Genomic DNA, 17,174 nt, shown 5'->3' on the forward strand with positions numbered 1-17,174 from the left:
CTAACCTTTCTATCCCCCTCTCCCCATCTTTCTAAGTGCAGCCCATATGCCACCATCTTGAATTATTGCACTCCAGGTAGCTGTAACATCGCCCTCTGAAATTCCCTGTCTTTGCTACTCAAAGTGTAACACACTAGCAGCGGATCTGGGGTGGGGCTCCCCTGGGAGCTCCTTGGAAATGTAGAAGCTGAGGCCACATCTCAGATCTCCATACTTAGAAAGTGCATTTTAACAAGATCCACAGGGGAGTCATGTGTGCAGTAGTTTAAGAAGAACTGCAGTAGGGGAATTTTTCTTTATACATGTGTATATGTGTGTGTGTGTGTGTGTGTGTGTGTATATATATACACATATATATACGTATATATATATACCCATATATATGTATATATACACATATACACACATATGTATACACACACATGTATACACACATATATACACACACATATGTATACACACATGTGTCTATCCTCTAATTGCAATTACTAAACTTTAGGTTCTGGGGTACATGTGCAGAACATGTAGGATTGTTGCATAGGTACACACATGGCAATCTGGTTTGCTGCCTCCATCCCCCTGTCACCTATATCTGGCATTTCTCCCCATGTTATCCCTCTCCAAACTCCCTACCTCTCACTATCCCTTCCCTAGTCCCCCCAACAGCCCCCAGTGTGTGATGCTCCCCTCCCTGTGTTCATGTGTTCTCATTGTTCAGCACCCGCTTGTGAGTGAGAACATGCAGTATTTGATTTTCTGTTCTTGTGTCAGTTTGCTGAGTAATGATGGTTTCCAGATTGATTCATGTCCCTACAAAGGACACGAACTCATCGTTTTTTATGGCTGCATAGTATTCCACGGTGTATATTTGCTACATTTTTCTTGTCCAGTCTATTATCAATGGGCATTTGGGTTGCTTCCAGGTCTTTGCTATTGTAAACAGTGTTGCAATGAACGTACATGTGCATGTGTCTTTATAACAGAACGATTTGTAATCCTTTGGATATATACCCAGTAATGGGATTGCTGGGTCAAATGGAATTTCTATTTCTAGGTCCTTAAGGAATGGCCACACTGTCTTCCACAATGGTTGAACTAATTTACACTCCCTCCAACAGTGTAAAAGTGTTCCGACTTCTCCATATCCTCTCCAGTATATGTTGTCTCCAGATTTTTTAATGATCGCCATTCTAACTGGCATGAGATGGTATCTCAATGTGGTTTTGATTTGCATTTCTCTAATGACCAGTGATGATGAGCATTTTTTCATGTTTGCTGGCCTCATATATGTCTTCTTTTGAAAAGTGTCTGTTCATTTCCTTGGCCCACTTTTGAGTGGGTTTTTTTTTTTTTCTTGTAAACCTGTTTTAGTTCTTTATAGATTCTGAATATTAGCCCTTTGTCAGATGGGTAGCTTGCAAAATTTTTTTCCCATTCTTTTGGTTGCTGGTTCACTCTAATGATTATTTCTTTTGTTGTGCAGAAGCTCTAAAGTTTAATTAGATCCCATTTGTCTATTTTGGCTTTTGTTGCTAATGCTTTAGGTGTTTTAGTCATGAAGTTCTTGCCTATGCCTATGTCCTGAATGGTTTTGCCTAGGTTTTCTTCTAGGGTTTGTATGGTGTTCAGTCTTATGTTTAAGTCTTTAATTCATCTGGAGTTAATTTTAGTGTCAGGTGCCAGGAAGGGGTCCAGTTTCTGCTTTCTACACATGGCTAGCCAGTTATCCCAACACCATTTATTAAACAGGGAATCCTTTCCCCATTACTTGTTTTTGTCAGGTTCATCAAAGATCAGATGGTTGTAGATGTGTGGCATTGCCTCCGAGGCCTCTGTTTTGTTCCATTTGTCTATATCTCTGTTTTGATAACAGTACCATGCTGTTCTGATTACTGTAGCCTTGTGGTATAGTTTGAAGTCAGGTAGTGTGATCCTCCAGCTTTGCTCTTTTTGCTTAGGATTGTCTTGGGTATTCAGGCTTTCTTTTGGTTCCATATGAAGTTTAAGGTAGTTTTTTCCAGTCCTGTGAAGAGGGTGATAGGTAGCTTGACAGGGATAGCATTGAATCTGTAAATTACTTTGGGCAGTATGGCCATTTTCACAATATTGATTCTTCCTAACCATGAGCATGGAATGTTTTTCCATTTATTTGTGTTCTCTCTTGTTTCCTTGAGCAGTGGTTTGTAGTTCTCCTTAAAGAGGTCCTTTATATCCTTTGTTAGTTGTATTCCTAGTTATTTTATTCTCTTTGTAGCAATTGTGAATGGCAGTTAGTCTTGATTTGGCTTTCTTTAAGGGGACTTTTTCTTTTTTCACTTTGTATCTCTGTCATTTGTATACTTGTTTTATATTCTTGAAATATAAGCTTTTTGAGGGCAGGAGGGGATTGTATTCTCTTTTGAGTTTCCATAAATATGTGTAAAATAGAAAAAGGCACATAGTTTTTTTTCATAACATCACTTATATTCAGAAATTTAAATCATATCTAGGTCAAAGTGTGCTATGTTGTTTGGAATAGTTGCTCCCACTCTGCTAATAGAATCGCTTATAGAAATTATTTTACTCATTATTTCCATAATCTCAGGCTTTTGATAACATTGAAAATCTGAAGAGGCATAGTCTAGGTTTCTAAAATAATAATTCCTTCCCATAGCCTTGGTCTATATCTAGTCTTTAGATACAACATCTTTCACTGCCAAAGCACAAATGTAGATATTACAGATTTGGAGAAAAATCAATACTTAGAAAATAGAAATACTGAAAGCTGAAGACTCTAATCAATTCACATATGAAGTTTTAAGGTTTGTCTGTAGTCAGGATTCTCACTGTCTTCAAGGAACCTTGGAATGAAATTTTGTTTTGACAAGGATTTGATTCCAAGATTTATTTTAGAGATAATTTTGTTAATAGCATAACTTCAGTCACTACAGATGCTCCTGTACTGTTGCTTATGATTTATATACTAAGAATTAAGTTACTGATATTTTGAAATAACGGTGTGTTTTCTAGTTCTTTATTTGGACACAGTGTTTGCATGTATTTATACCTCTAAATGTTCTCTATGTGTGTGACCGACTGATTATTGGGATTGGCAGATGCTAGGGCCCTTCAATCAGCTTCTTATTGCTGTACAATCTGGCTTTTCTCTTCCTTTCACAGAATCTATAATTAGAATACATGCATGAAAAGAAAAGAAGGCAAACACATACCAGTGGTTCTTTCTTTCTTTTTTTTTTTTTTAAACTTCTACTGATTCTATTTCAGAGGTTAGTATGACCTCTCATGAAGTTCCAAATCTAAAAATTGTCAAAACAGAAACTACTCCTCAGAGCTGACACAATTCCTCGATTCAGGAATGATTCTGCTTTACCTCTTTTTAGAATTTCTTCTTTCTGCGTGAGTGTGTGTGTGTTGTTTTAGTATGAGGCTCCCTTCCCACCTCAGTCATTGGTTTGCTCGCTCCCTTATGTGATGAATCAATGCTTTCAGAACAGGGGCTTCTGAGTGACTGCGGGAACAATTACTTCCAAATGAACTCGTGCATCTTATCAGGGAGCATTCAGACCACACCCCAGGTAAAAGGAAAGCCTTTGCTTAATGCTTTCAGTAACTTTTAAAAGCCGTGTATGGTGGTGGTGGTGTTTGCTGCAAGGATGTGAGGGAGAGCTACCCGCTGTAGATACATTTGTCTGTATATTGAAATGAAATGCTATCTTCACTTAGAGAAAAGGCAAGCTGATAAAAACAAAACTGCTCACTGGGCAAAGAAAATGCTCAGAATTGCCCTTGGCACGGTGATAATGCTAAGGTACCCTGTAATGCCTTAACAGAAGGCTAGAGGCCATCTGTGAGTGTGGGTGTCAACATCTGAAGGAAGAGAACTTTCAGAGTGATAAAGAAAGGAAGGCATTACAGCCCAAAACTGAGCAAAGGAGCTGTTAGCCTACATGGCATGGTAGAAAACAGTCTTTCAAATTATTAGGCTATCCAGTGAGAAGGTGATGGTCTTAAAGATTTTGAGCATTTCAAAGCGTATTTAGAAAAAGATTTTAATCCTTTTATCTCATATTTCTATGACTAAGATAGTTTCCCAAGGATAGAAACTGAAATATTTAAATAACATTGACAACTGAAAGTGTTAATTGTCAATTAACAAGTGCAATGCTGTTAACATGCGTCTGTTGCTGCTTTGTGGAAAATGATTTTTCATCACCATAGCAATTCATTCTCAGGCTACATTGGAACTTAGCCACAGTATGCTGTAAACAGCAAATTTTCTTTGTTCCGTCCTATACCAGGGATTAAACAGTCTATTGGCTAACTAACATTGGGCTCTTTATCTGAATGTTACATTGCATAGTTAGTATAATTTCAATTTCTTTTCCAACTGAAATTCTTTGCAAATGAGTATTAGATCCCTGGTAAGTTAAGGATACTAGGTCAATGTGGTGAAAAGAGCTAACATTGTACTGATAGCCTAAAAGAGGATACCAAATGATTGTCTTTTCGTGATTATTATTCTGAAGATATGTATGTGGACAGGAATTTCTGATCTTGTTATTCTCCAACAGTAAACCAGAAAGATGAATAAGTCTCTAGTCTTCTTAGATTTCTTGTTTCTGTGTTTTCTGGAATAATATCACGTATCGGTTCAACTGACATAAAAAAAATTGTTTTCCTACACTGGTGAAGAAATTTTATGTAGGATATGTATATTTCTTTAGGAAAATATAACAATAAATTAGAAAGAAATAAATTTTCTTCTTTTCGGTTGCCTTTATTGTCAGCGTGTGGTTATGTTTAGAAGTTTTTTGGACAGTACTGTTGTAAAAGCATACCTTAGTCAGTGAAGCATCAGTTTGCATTCATACTTCATTTCCACTTTATTCACTGAAAGTTATAGCTGTCAACTTTTAAAAAGGCCATAGTTTGTGATACACCGGTTGCAGAGCTGTATTTGTATCTTAGCTACTTAAGTAACATTTAATTATACAAATTGTGCAAGGTGTTTGAAGAAGTAAATTTTCGATATTGTATATGCCTTAGAAGATAAAGCTACTTAAGCTTATAATGGTTATATGTATTTTGTAACAGTGGGGTGCTTATAATGAAGCCTTTCATATGTTATTATTTAAATGTTATTTGGATGGAGCCTAAGATAGACCTATAGTCATGACATAAGAAGATAAGGGTGGGCCTAGTTGCAGAACCTGGGGACAAGGTCGTAATTTTGCCTTTTTACTCCTGAAGGGTTATCTTTATTTCCTACTCAAATGAAATCATAGAATGGATTATTTGAACTGTCTTCAGTAATTTCCTTGCCAAAACCACTCACTTTTCTATCATGATATTGATGAGATTAGTCATGTGATGAAGCCACCCTAGAAGACAATACATCTGGAAAGTCTGCTGTATTATGTATTGCTGATCAGACAAGTAGGCCCCTCAAATCTCACAAGGGATCTAATGTTCCTACCTACAAAATAAAGCAGTGATTTATTACTTCCTGTTGGTAAGCTGCCACCCAGGAATCTTGACACAACTACATCGAGGAAATAATGACACACATCTTTAAAGGCAAAAAGAATATTGAAAAGTAAAAGTTTTTAAAACTGGCTTAGGAGGGTTTGTCTGCACATTGTTTCCATAAGGTGTGTTTTATTTACCAGGAAATTATACCCTCTAAGTAGTCCAGAGTTAGTTTGTTAGGCCCTTCTATCATTTGGGTGAAATCTTCTACAAGGATATCCAAATCTGTTTGTTCGAGTTACACAAAGAATATCTCTAATTTTAAAAAGAAGAAAATCTCTAATAGCCTAGCCTCCCATATAGTCTGTTCCAAGGATGCCTTAACCCCAGCTTCACGTTTATTTAAGACTGTGCCACCAGCTATCAGCCTCTCTTTCCAGCCCGGACTTGCCATTGCCTAGTATGGCTCTCCCCTTCACAGAGTTGACCCTGTCAACATTCTTGTTTCACATTTCCTTGATCTTCACAAGCTCAGTAGCCTTCCTTTCATCTACTCAGACTTACTGCCCAAGCCTGGACTTTAGAATCATCTAGAATTACTATACTTCTAATAATTAAATTAGTAAACTCTCATATCATATTATGACCCCATCCATTCTCTCAAACAAACAGTCATCATTGTATCGACTCTGTTTCCTGAGCCACGGAGACCTCTAGTTCCTTCAGTTTGAGGGTTCTTCTTCCTTACCTATACAAACCAAACTCCATGGTCAACCATTTGCTCTACCCTCACCAGTACCCTTAATTTCCTTATACTCACCACATCCTACCAAAACCAGCTCCAAACATAAACTAGCAATGCTATAATGCACTTCCTCTGTTCCCATAATAAGCAGTTCAGCATTCCTTGAGAGACTATCAAACAGCCAAGCAAATTGCCTCACTGTTCCTGGGTTTATATTTGGACTGGACCTTCAGTATAGACTGTTAATAATTTTGTTTCTGGTCAGCCCTCTTTCCCACTACTGTCAGTGATGTTTCAGCCTTTTAAAATCTTCCTTAAAACTCCCAGGCCACCTTGGCTAGTTCTTCCTCGGCTGGTGGATCACTCAGTGTTAGAGTCTGTAGGGTTCAGACTCAAGCCTCTTATTTTTCTATTTGTGTTTACACCTTTATTCATCTCTTCTAGTCTTCTAGTTTTAAATACCGTCTATGGGTTAACAACCCTAGCAATTTTATCCCCAGTACAGAATTTCCTCTAAACTTAACTCACATACTCACATTTCCACTTGGATGTATATTGGCATACAAAATTTGATCTTTATTTTTAAGCCAGCTTCAACTATTGTCTTCTCCATTTCAGTGAATAATGTGTCATTTCTTGCAGTTATTTGCTTCAAAAATTTTCTACCCATCTTGACTTTTGTTTCTCTCTCCTATTCCACTTCCAAATTTTCAATAAATTCTATGCTTTTTCTTTAAGATGTAGCCAGAATCTTAATACTTCTTACCACTGTCACTGTGGCAACCTGAATTCAACTCACCAGTTTTTCTCTTATGGGTTATTGCAATAGACTTATAGCAAGTCTTTCTAGTACTACATATTTTGTGTATTTATTTGTCTACTGTCTTTCTGTTTCCCTTCGCTAGAATGTAAACTCCATGAGGGTAGGGATTTTTGTTATGGCACCAACCCCTGGAATAGTGCCTAGCATTTAGTAGGCATTTAATAAGACCTCACTGAATAAGTGAAAGAAAGTAGAAGGCAAAGAGTTAAAGCGAGGGTTGGTTTTACTAGGAGCATAGTAGTAGGACTGAAGGCCATAAAAAAGGGCAGAGATGCAGATGAGTAAATAAATTTGGTGTTGGGGTTGGTTTTTGGAAACATAAATTTCACAAATCTTTAGCTAGACAAGTAAATAGAATCAGAGACTAAAGGGGAGACATTATAATTTATACCACAGAAATACAAAGGACATAAAAGGCTACTATAAATAATTACATACCAACAAGCTAGATAAGCTGCCAGAAATGGGTAAACTCTTGGACACATACAACCTCCCAAGAATGAAATAGAAAATCGAAAATCTGAACAGAATGATCATGAGTAAGGAATTTGAATCAGCGATAAAATATCTCTCATCTAAGAAAGGTTCAGGACCTGATGGCTTCACTGCTGAATCCTACCACATGTTTAAAGAAGAACCAAGACCAATTCTCCTCTAACTATTCCAAAAATATTAAAGAGGAGGGAATACTTCCAACCTTATTCTATGAGACTAGCATTACCCTGATACCAAAACCAGACAAGAATGTAGCAAGAAAAGAAAACTACACGTCAATATCCCTGATGAACATATATGCAAAAAATTTCAACAAACTACTAGTAAACTGAATTCAAGAGCACATTAAAAGGATTATTTACCAAGATCAGGTGGAGCTTATCCTAGGAATGCAAGAATGGTTCAACAAAATATGCAAATCCATAAATTTGATACATCCCATTTACTGAATTAAAAACATAAAATGCATGATCATTGTAATGGATGCAGAAAAAAAATTTGACAAAAGTTAACATACTTTCAGGATAAAAACTCTCAATAAATTGGGTGTAAACAGAATATAATTCAACATCATAAAGGCCCTATATAACAAATCCATAGCTAACATACTGAATGGGGAAAAGCTGAAAGCTTTTACTATAAGATTTGGAAAAGGCAGGGATGCCCACTCTCACTATTTCTATGCTGCATAGGACTGGAAGTCCTAGCCAGAGCAATTAGGCAAAATAAAGAGATAAAAGGCATCCAATATGGGAAAGAAAGCAGTTAAATTGACCCTGTTTGCAGGTGACAGGATCTTATATATAAAAAGTTTCAGATTCCACCCAAAACTGTTAGCTCTTAATAAGTGAATTCAGTAAAGTTTCAGGATAACAAATTATCATGCAAAAATCAGGAGCGTATCTAGCAGTGATCAATCTGAAAAAGAAATGAAGAAAGCAATCCCATTTACGATAGCTACGAAGAAATAAAATAATGAGCAATACATTTAACCAAGGAGGTGAAAGATCTCTGTACTGAAAACTATAAATCATTGATGAAAGAAATTGAGAAAGACACAAATAAATGGAAAGATATACTGTGTTCATGAACTGGAGAATAAATATTGTTAAAATGTCTCTAACACCCAAAGTGTTCTACAGATTTAATGCAACTCCTATCAAAATTCCAATAATATTTTTCACAGAATTAAAACATCATAAAATTCTTATGGAACTACACAAGACCCTAAATAACCAAAGCACTCTGAATAGAAAGAACAAAGCTGGAGGCATCACACTGCCTGAATTCACAGTATGTTACTACAAAGCTATAGTAACCATAAACCAACACATGGACCAATGAAACAGAGCTGAAAGTCCAGAAATAAATCCACACACTTACAGCCAACTAATGTTTGATATAGGTGCCAATAATACACAATGGGGAAAAGTCTCTTCAATAAGGGGTATTGGGCAATGGATATGCACATGCAGAAGAATGAAACTGGACTTCTGTCTTTCATCATATACAAAACTTAACATGGATTAAAGACTTAAATGTAAGACCAGAAACTTATGAAACTACAAGAAGAAAATATAGTGGGGAAGTTTTATGACATTGGTGTGTGCAATGATTTTTTGAATATGACTTCAAAAATACAGGCAATAAAGCAAAAATATACAAATAGGATTTTAGCAAACTAAAAAGCTTCTGCACAGCAAGGACACAATCAATAGAGTGAGGAGACAAACTACAGAATGGGAGAAAATATTTGTAAACGATACATCTGGTAAAGGGTTAGTAACCAAAAGAATATAAAAAATCTCTCAAACAACTCAATAGCAGAAAAACAACCTAATTAAAAAAAGAGGAAAACACCCGAATAGATATCTCTCAAAAGAAGACATATAAGTGGCCAACAGTTATATGGACAATAGGTATGAATGAAAATGATGCTTATAATGAAACAGATGCTCATTGTTACTAATCATCAGAGAAATGCAAATCAAATTGATGAGCTACTACCTCCCTCCATAGAATGACTATTATCAGAAAAACAAAGCATAAGTGTTTCTGAGGATGTAGAGAAAAGATAACACTTATACACAGTTGGTGAAAATGTCATTTGGCACATTCATTATGGAAATGGTATGGGGGTTCCTCAAAATATTAAAAATACATCTACCATAGGATCCAGCAATCCCATTACTGGATATATATTCAAAGGGAATAAAATAAGTATGTGGAAGAGATACCTGCACTTTTATGTTATTACAGCAGTATCCACAGTAGCTAAGATATGGAATTTACCTAGGTTTCTATCAATGGATGAATGGATAGAGAAAATATAGTACATATACACAATGAAATACTATTCAGCTATTTAAAGAATGAAATTCTGTCATTTGCAACACACAGATGAACATGGTCGATGTTATGTCAAGCAGAATAAGCCAGTAGTAGTAGAAAGATAAATACTGCATCATCTGACTCTTACGTGGAATCTTAAAAAGTTGGTCTAATAGAAGTAAAGAGTAAAATAGTGGTTACCAGAGGCTGTGGTTGGTAGGAGGGAGGGGGCTTGAGAAGATGTTGGTCAAAGGGTATGTAATTACAGTTAGATAGAAGAAATGAGTTCATAAGATGTGTTGTTCAGCATAGTAACTATAGTTATTGACAATTATTAGAAAAATGCAAAGATAATAGATGTTAAGTGTTCTCAACACAAAAATGATACTTATGTGAGGATCTGTATTTGTTAATTAACTAGATTAACTATTTCAAAAGTATATATGTTTCAAGAAATCATGTTGTACATGATAAATATATACAATTTTATCTACAAAAAAGTGGTTCTTATCACCTTCCCACTCTTTCCATTTCCACCATTTACCACGTCTGTGAGCTCTTCTACATCTTAGCCCATTTTTTCCAGTCTCAATGAGACCATATTGCCTTCTTGCTGCTTTAACTTATTTCACCTGCTTCCTTCCGGGGCTTGCTTCCCTTTCCTTCTCTTCCCTCACCCGTCCCCCAGTCCATAGATATGTTCAAGTTTATTGTAAGACAAACAAAAGCACCCTGTTGACTCTAATTCCCTCTCTAATTACTCTCAACCTCTCTTTTTACTTTTCATCCAAACTTCTTAAAAGAGAAATCTACAGTACCATCTTTTCTTCTCCCTTCTCGTTTAGTCCCCAACTTATGCTTTTGGCTTTTTATTCCTGTGTCTAGGCTTGTGACTTTTAAAACTAGATTTTATCTATCTACAATTCTAATATGACCATGTAATGTTTCCATCAACAATGTCAGCAGAACAAAGTCCAAGATTAATACACTCTCCACTGCTGCTGCTTTCCATGCTTCCACTCATCTCCTTTTCTCAGCTTGGGATCTCCGTATCCTCCTCTTCACCTGGACTTAACTTTCAGGTGCTGCCTATTGTGAAGCTTCCTGGGTTGGGTAGGCGTCCTTCATCACTGTCCCCTTAGTAGTCTGTTCATATCTTTTTTCTTCTTGTGAGTAGCTTACTGACTGTTTCCTGTTCACCACTGTTTTCCTACCTCCTTCCTAAGTGCCTGTTACACAGCAAATACTTCATACAATTATTTTTGAATAAGTTAAGAATAAATGAAGGAGAAGGCCTATCCTTAAGAGTAGCACTGGTATTTCGATACTTTAAATTTGTATTTTGGCATTCTTGTTAATGATAAATGTGGAAATTCTCTTGCATTCTTATTGATCATAAGTCAATAAATTAAACCTACAAACCCAAGATTAAATGGATGAAAGCCAGTTTTGAAACAGACCAGATGATGAGTTTGTGATGACCTCACTGAGATAGGGATGCTCCATGAGATTCCAGCTGATCAGCTTACCAACCTGTTTTATGCCATCCCCTCCAACAGGATCTTCCCAGGGTTGTATTATTTCCTCTAGCAAAGAGTATCATAAAAAAGATTCTGATACATTATGACTATTTTTATAGGTATTTACTTTGGCAGCCATATACATGATCACAGGACACTAGGCAGTTTATCAAAAGAAATGAAATAAATATCATGTTATATTGAGAATAAAGTCAAGATAAACCTTTGACAAGGCTGAAAGTCTAATTAACTGCATGTCTCATAGGTCTCTGCTGGTGGTTCTGAAGCCAAACCTCTGATCTTCACATTTGTCCCCACTGTCCGAAGACTACCAACACATACTCAGTTGGCTGATACCTCTAAATTTCTTGTTAAAATCCCAGAAGAACCAAGTGATAAGAGTCCAGAAACTGTAAATAGGGTAGGAATATTTTTATTCTTTTTTTATTTCAAACAATTATATTAGATTTTCGATAATGATAACTTGGAAATTTGTATATATTTTCTGTGCTTAAGTTCCTGTGACTCTATGTTTGACTAAAAATATAATAATGCAATAGAAGCATAAATGTTATCAATCATATGTTCTCTCTAATGTGCTATCTTCAGTTTTTTTCAGTTTTACATCCTATTGTTTGCTATTCACATGACAAATTCTGCCTCCTGGCACGTTTCCTCAAATATTTCTTAAGAAAATAGAAACAAAATTTTAAAATGTTTTAATTTATGTCAAAATAGAACACAAAACAGTAAGATGTTATTATTTTCATGTAAGGAATTAGCAACATTAAACAGTGTAATACCCAATGTTGGGACAGTTGTGGAAATATTGGCATGCTTACACTTTGCTGCTGGTTTTGTAAATTCATACAACTTTGGTGGGAATTCCTTATCTACAGTTATAAAACTGTTAATAACCTGTCAATAATCTAACTCTTCAAAATATATCACAAGGAAGTAGTACAAAAGAAGAAAAATTATGTAGGAAAATAATTAGGGGGGTAAAAGAGCCTAATATCTAACAATCAGAAAAATTAAGAATATGATAGTACATCACTTTGGCAAAGTTATACTTATGGTAATTAGGTAATTCCATGGAAAAATGTTAACCTTATAATAGTAGGTGATATAATATTGTGTTCATATCCTCATCATACCTATCTAAAATAAGACCAAGACTAGAAGTGAAATTAAACGAAGTTTTAAAACTTGAAAATATGTTAGAATAATAAAATTTTGAGTAAAAATGTTTTTCTCTTTAAAATGTGTTTTAATATTGCTTAATTCTAAATAAAACGAAATTGGGGCAACTTTATGTTGTTCTTGACACAATTAGAAAGGGATAAAATAATCAGATTTACCTTGTCTGTAAGAAAAAATCTTATCTAGAAAGTAGTAATATTTCCATGCTTCTGGAGTTTTCAATGCCGCTATTTTCTTTCAAAGACTAATTGGGGCAAATTGTTTCAAAGACATTCTGAATACTATATATGGCACTTCTGGATAGTTTCTCTCCTACAGCACTTATTTACATAATATTAATGAGATCCTTTGTAATTAGGCCCTATGAGTGGTGTGAGACTGTAGCTACATAAACCAATCTTGGTTGCAAACCTCCAGAGCTTACTAAGATGATAATATTCATCTGTTCATTGCAATGATATATATACAACCACATCTTAAAAAGATTAAAGATTTTTCACCCTATCTTTTAATTAGTCCAACATTAAAATAATGTAATTCCTCATTTATTTATATACTTAGCAACAGTTTACTGAACATATGTTATTCTCTTGGTGATTGGATTCCAAGTGAATAAAGACAATTCATATGGGCTTGCTTGTTATCAGGAAGGCAAGCAATTAAAAAAAAAGAAAAGTGTGTAATAAAATCCCTTAGAGTGCTAAATATTATGAAAAAAACATATGAGAGTAGATAGAGAAAGATGGGCAGATACATTTTAATCAGAGGCAATTTGTGTTTTATCCTGACTATATCATCGTTATCTGCTGCATAATGTGGGATGGGTGTATAAAATCAACCTTTTAGTTACATTTAATTAGTGATTTGACTTCTGTCTTCATACATACAACACATGCACACTTAGGACACATTAAATTGACAACCAGAGTTGAAATTGTTAGCTTATTTTTATTTACTGGTTTAACTTTCTATTTTGAGATAATTTTAGTCTTACAGAAAAGCTGCCTGGAAAAGAATAGTAGTAACCGTAGTGTAGTTATAAAAATGAGATAATTGACATTAGGCTGTTTAAACACAATTTTATTATACATGGCTGTCATAATTTTAGAAAAAGAGGTTTGGTAGCTGGATAAAGCTATCTTGATCCTGGTCTTGAAAACATATGTATTCATAGAAAATTGGATGGGAAAAGACTGAGAATTACAAATCCAAAATAAAACAGTGAAAAATGCTTTGTACTAAAAATATCTATGTCTTCTTTTTGCTGTTCTATTTATGAGTTCTTCCTAATTAACTTAGATTATTTTGTCTGACTATGCATTTTGTTCCAGTTTTATTTTTCCTTTCAGACTTTTAGAGAGATTTTGTATGATTTTAGAATCTTTCAATGGGGATTTCCTTCCTCCCTTGGCTTTGAAAGGATATGCAGGTTGCTTCACCATTAACTAAACCCTTAGCCAATCCCCATTTGTTTCACAAATGTCTTCATGAAAAACAATTTCTCTTTCCCTGTCTCTCCTTAAAATATCATGTCATGACTTACTTTAAAACAGTTAGGTTTGCTTGTTGATGTTGATTATTATCCCAAGGTTGTTTGGGCTTAGACCAGGACAAACAGGGGGGCTAGTGGGCTAGTAAAAATAAACCATTAACTTCAACTCCATCTCTCTCTTATGTCAATCTAATTTAATATGTTTTTTAAAATATAAGGAAGTTAAGATTTTTAGTGTACATGCCAAGAAGAAGCATTTATTAAACTAATGATAATGCTTTTCTCTCTCCACATCTATTACAGTCTAAATCCAATGACTACTTGACCTTGAATGCTGAGAGCCAGCAAGAGAGAGACCAAGGGACATTGACTTGTCCTTCAGAGGTCAGTGGAAGGATTTTACAAGAAAGGGAATTTGAAGCAAACAAACTTCAAGGAATGCAGCAAAGTGACCTCTTCAAAGCTGAATATGTCCTTATTGTGGACTCTGAAGGGGAAGATGAGGCTACAAGCAGGAAAGTTGAACAAGGGCCCCCAGGGGGGATTGGCACGACAGCTGTCCGGCCCAAGTCTCTAGCAATCTCTTCCAGTCTGGTCTCTGATGTAGTGCGTCCCAAAACACAGGGGACTGATCTCAAGGCCTCATCACATACCGAAATGCTCCATGGGATGGCCCCTCAGCAAAAGCATGGGCAGGTAAGTTTTGTCTTCTTCTTGTCCATAAGAAAAAAAAATTGTTTATGCAACCTTTGTCTTGGGTTGTCTGCAAAGGCTTTCCTGTTTAAGGCAGACAAAACTTTCAAAGAAAAATATATTTAAAAAGCCATAATCTCAGGATAATAAATCATCATAGTATAAACAGTCAATAAATCTATAAGATAAAAAGCATTAAGCATTTATGCTGTGGATTGGCTGAAAAGAAAATGTAAAACATTTAGTTGGAGTAAATTTGGGAGAATACTACGCCTTTCTTTTAAATAATTCTTGGATAAGGTTGATATTAGGAGTTTCTTTAGTCAAGAAGGTGTGCTTGGTGAGCTGAGTCCATCAAGAAGCATATTTCAGATATAAGAAAGTTCTAGTGAAAAGATGGTAATTGGATATTAGAGGTAGACCCATTGATTTTAAATTAGTAAAAGACTAGTAAAATGATAAACGAGGAAATAAGAGTAAGAAAAATAATTTCCTGTGTGTGTCTTAAGGAAGACATCTTTTGTGGTCTCAAAACCCACCAGGGTGTGGCTGACCTCAGTGAATAGGGGAAAACATACCACTCCAAAACTTAGCAGCAAGATTGAATGGTTCTTTTAAGGTAGAGAGAGTCCGGTGCAATAGGAGAAGCTCTGCATCTGTGATGGCAGGAAAGAAAGGATGTGGATAGGGAGGCATTTTGAAGACAAAAATTAGAATAATTTTGCCATTGACTGGCTATTTTCTGTAATGAAAATATAAGTGACTTTGATGAGGTGTAGTTAGAATGTTAGGAGTGCAGGGGCTGGCTTTGAGAGTAGCTAGTGGATGCAGAGCTCTAACTTCGTAACAATGACCGTGAATTGGTACCAAGATGTCCTGTTTAGGATCTACTAGAGCAGGCACTTGGAATCAACCCAAAGTAGTTTAAAGGACATTTTTTACTGGCATGTTGGTCTTTTTGTTTTACTAGGACAGGACCAATGCAAAATGGCAGAATAGACATTGGAGTTTTGGTGTCACACCATCTTTATCCCTGAAGGCTTCACTGATTTTCTGATGGTGCATTTTATTACCTTCAAGCATCTAGTATCTTATATTGTCTTCTGGTAATAAAAGACACACTCTGTGGTACTCACATTTTCACTGGACTAAAAGATTTATTTCATCTTGAATTTTGTTCTCAGCTATGTATTGGAACAAAATATAATCATATAATTAAAGGTATTCTCAATAAGCTGTGACAGGTTTAAACATTTCTTTCTTGCCTCAGAAAAGATAATGAAATAGTTGGACATGTAGAAATATGGAAATCAGAAATGTGGAAATTTCCGTTGTTAGAGTATAACAGCTTTAGGTGACTTATTTGAGAAAAAATGTAGGAGTGATGATATTAATTCAAAAAATTAACAAAGCAATTGTTGGGTCTTTGATTTACTCTTTTCCCTTACTGATATATTTTTTTTACCCTTAATTGGCCATTTTGTGTGTGTGTGTGTGTGTGTGTGTGTGTGTATCCGTGTATCCAAATATACAGAAGTGAATCTAGAGAATAAATGCATCCTTCAAAATCTTTTTTCCAAAAAGGGTTATTTAGGAGCAGGTTATAGTTCATGTTATTAGCACTCCAAATAAAAAGCAGAGCTCAACCTCATATATTAATTGTGGCTGAAGATTATGATTACCAGTAATAGAGGAATACTAGACCCTAAAGTGTTTGACCAATTACCAATTATTTGAATAATTACCAGTGTTCTTGTTTCCATTTCCTGTAATAATCCATTTGAGTGAACAGTAGGTCATCATGAAATAAAAATAAGATTAATATTACCACAAGTGTAAACTAAGGAGAAATGACCAGAGCCCCAAAGAAAGCAGTCTGGAAGTTTAATATAGTGAACTGTAATGTACAAAGTATAAAGAAAAAAATACACAGTTGGGCTGCTTGATGCAAACAATATCAAGTTTTCAATCAGAAATGTAGTCAAGTAAGTAAATTTCTGGTCTACCTAGTGAAAATGAATCCATATATAGAATTATCTATAAGTTAGCTCTATTGGTTAGTCATTGATAAAATATTCCTAACAAATGTCTTCGCTTCTTAGTCTGGCCTTTAACCTTTCCACATCCTAGCCCAGGTTTCTTTTTCAGTCTACATCTTTTACCTTTCTTCTTCAGCTCTCCTGAACTATCACCAAAGTACATATTTCATACCTTCCCATCTCTGAGCCCTAGATTCCTCTGGTTGAATGCTTCCTTCTTTCCCTAGCTCTTCTCCATTTTGACCTAGGCTATTTGATAATTTAAGCTGAGTTCAAGTAGCCTCTCTTCTTAAAGATGTTCCCTTCGGAAAAAAGTTAGTTCTTGTTCATCTTTGTGATTTTCTTTATTATTTTATAGTTTTTA

At 35.4% G+C, this 17,174-nt stretch overlaps 1 protein-coding gene across 50 annotated transcripts in view; it reads left to right on the forward strand.

Annotated features, from left to right (window-relative positions):
• Positions 1–17,174, forward strand: part of MLIP (muscular LMNA interacting protein) — a 283,089-nt gene that overhangs the window by 119,899 nt on the left and 146,016 nt on the right. For 30 of the 50 annotated variants that reach the window (XR_013534304.1, XR_013534303.1, XM_078369389.1 and 27 more), the window contains 2 exons: positions 11,649–11,804; positions 14,382–14,774. Coding sequence is in view for 48 of the 50 variants with exons in the window: in XM_078369389.1 (XP_078225515.1) it covers positions 11,649–11,804; positions 14,382–14,774 (549 nt within the window). In the remaining 2 variants the exon portion in view is untranslated. Of the gene's footprint in view, positions 1–3,442; positions 3,576–11,648; positions 11,805–14,381; positions 14,775–17,174 lie in introns of those variants that run through there. The other 20 variants (XM_035295906.3, XM_035295908.3, XM_054254121.2 and 17 more) reach the window with 3 other exon arrangements.

Source organism: Callithrix jacchus, chromosome 4, assembly GCF_049354715.1.
Source record: "Callithrix jacchus isolate 240 chromosome 4, calJac240_pri, whole genome shotgun sequence".
Lineage (NCBI taxonomy): Eukaryota > Metazoa > Chordata > Mammalia > Primates > Cebidae > Callithrix > Callithrix jacchus.